At 50.5% G+C, this 1,597-nt stretch overlaps 1 protein-coding gene across 1 annotated transcript; it reads right to left on the bottom strand.

The window, feature by feature from the left end:
• Positions 1 to 25: 25 nt before the first annotated feature.
• Positions 26 to 1,590, bottom strand: LOC144477945 (uncharacterized; the record flags this gene model as incomplete). The annotated part of the gene is made up of 1 exon (XM_078195669.1): positions 26 to 1,590. A coding segment is annotated over exon 1 (1,565 nt), but the record flags the coding sequence as incomplete, so codon positions are not given.
• Between the last annotated feature and the right edge of the window lie 7 nt (positions 1,591 to 1,597).

Below are 1,597 nucleotides of genomic sequence, written 5' to 3' on the forward strand. Positions count from 1 at the left end.
CACCTTCTCGACTCGTCCGAGATGCCATTGCAGCGGTGGTAGGTGGTCGTCCTTCAGAATGATCAAGGATCCTTCCTTGATATCGTGTGTGCCCTTGGTCCATTTCGTTCGCACGTTGAGTTGGTGGATGTACTCCTTGTGCCACCGGGTCCAGAAGTCTTGTTTGACTTTCTGTATGTGTTGCCAATTTGACAATCTGTTGCACGGAGTGTCTCTGAAATCAACCTCAGGCATGCTCGTCATAGATGTGCCAATCAGGAAATGCGCGGGTGTTAACGCAGAAGGATCGTTAGGATCGGACGATAAGGGGGTCAGCGGTCGGGAATTGAGGATGGCTTCGATTTCGATGGTGAACGTGTTGAATTGTTTGAACGTGAACAATTCTTCGCCCACCACTCGTTTGACGTGGTGTTTGAAAGATTTTACCGCGGCCTCCCATAATCCACCGAAATTAGGGGACAGTGCAGGTATAAAGTGCCACGTGGTTGACTTGTCAGCGAGGAAGCGCTGGACCTTCTCGCTGGTTTGTAACGTTTCTTGCAGCGCGGACATTTCATTGTTAGCGCCGACGAAATTGGTGCCGTTGTCCGAATAGATGTTTTTGCAGATACCCCTCCTTGCCATAAAGCGTTTTAGGGCCGCGATGAAGGCCTCGGTAGTCAAGTCTCCTACGACTTCAAGATGAACGGCCTTTGTCGCGAAGCAGATGAAAACGGCTACATAGATTTTAACGCGCTTGCGATTCCGGAATTGTTTCTCTTTTACATGAAAGGGTCCGCAGTAATCGACGCCACAGTTCTCGAAGGGTCGACATTCGGAGACGCGCGCTGCCGGTAGAGTCCCCATCACGTAGGTGATGGCCGGTGGTTTGACACGCAGGCACCTGACACATTGACGGATAATCCGTTTTATTTCGTTTTTTCCGCCGATGGGCCAATATTGCTGTCGGACATTGGCTAATGTTGTATTGACACCGGAATGGTAGCCCTCCAGATGGGCTTCACGTATGATTAGGTCGGTAACGTGTGAATTTCTTGGCAGCAACATCGGATGTTTTCGGTCGTATGATACTGCTGCGTTTTGGAGTCGGCCTCCGACGCGTAGGATTCCCTTGCTATCCAGGAAAGGGTGTAACGAGAGCAGACGGCTCTTGGCGTGTAAGATCGCCCCGGACTTGAGTTCGCGAATTTCGCGATCAAAGGCGGATGCTTGCGTGAGCATTACAATGCGTTCGTTTGCGCAGTTTATCTCCTCGGCGGTCGGCGTTCCTCCTCTTCGTGCACCCCTTTTGAATCGGAGGCAGTAGGCAATGATTCTTCGTAGTCTCTTGATATCGGAGTACCGATCGAGTATTTCGTGACTGCAGATTGCTGTGGTGGCGAAACAGGTTAATGAGCGGGTTTCAGAAAATTCGATTGTGGCGACGAATTTTGATTTAGGCCAGTCTGCGACGTTCTTGACAAGCCATTTCGGTCCATGGCGCCAGAGCGTGTCTTTCAAAAAGTCCGCTTGTGACTGTACCCGGGAGATCAGGTCCGCAGGATTGTTGGCTGAACTAACATGGTGCCATGCGGTAATATCGGTTTTCATTTGTATT

Source organism: Augochlora pura, unplaced genomic scaffold (genome assembly GCF_028453695.1).
Source record: "Augochlora pura isolate Apur16 unplaced genomic scaffold, APUR_v2.2.1 APUR_unplaced_5432, whole genome shotgun sequence".
Lineage (NCBI taxonomy): Eukaryota > Metazoa > Arthropoda > Insecta > Hymenoptera > Halictidae > Augochlora > Augochlora pura.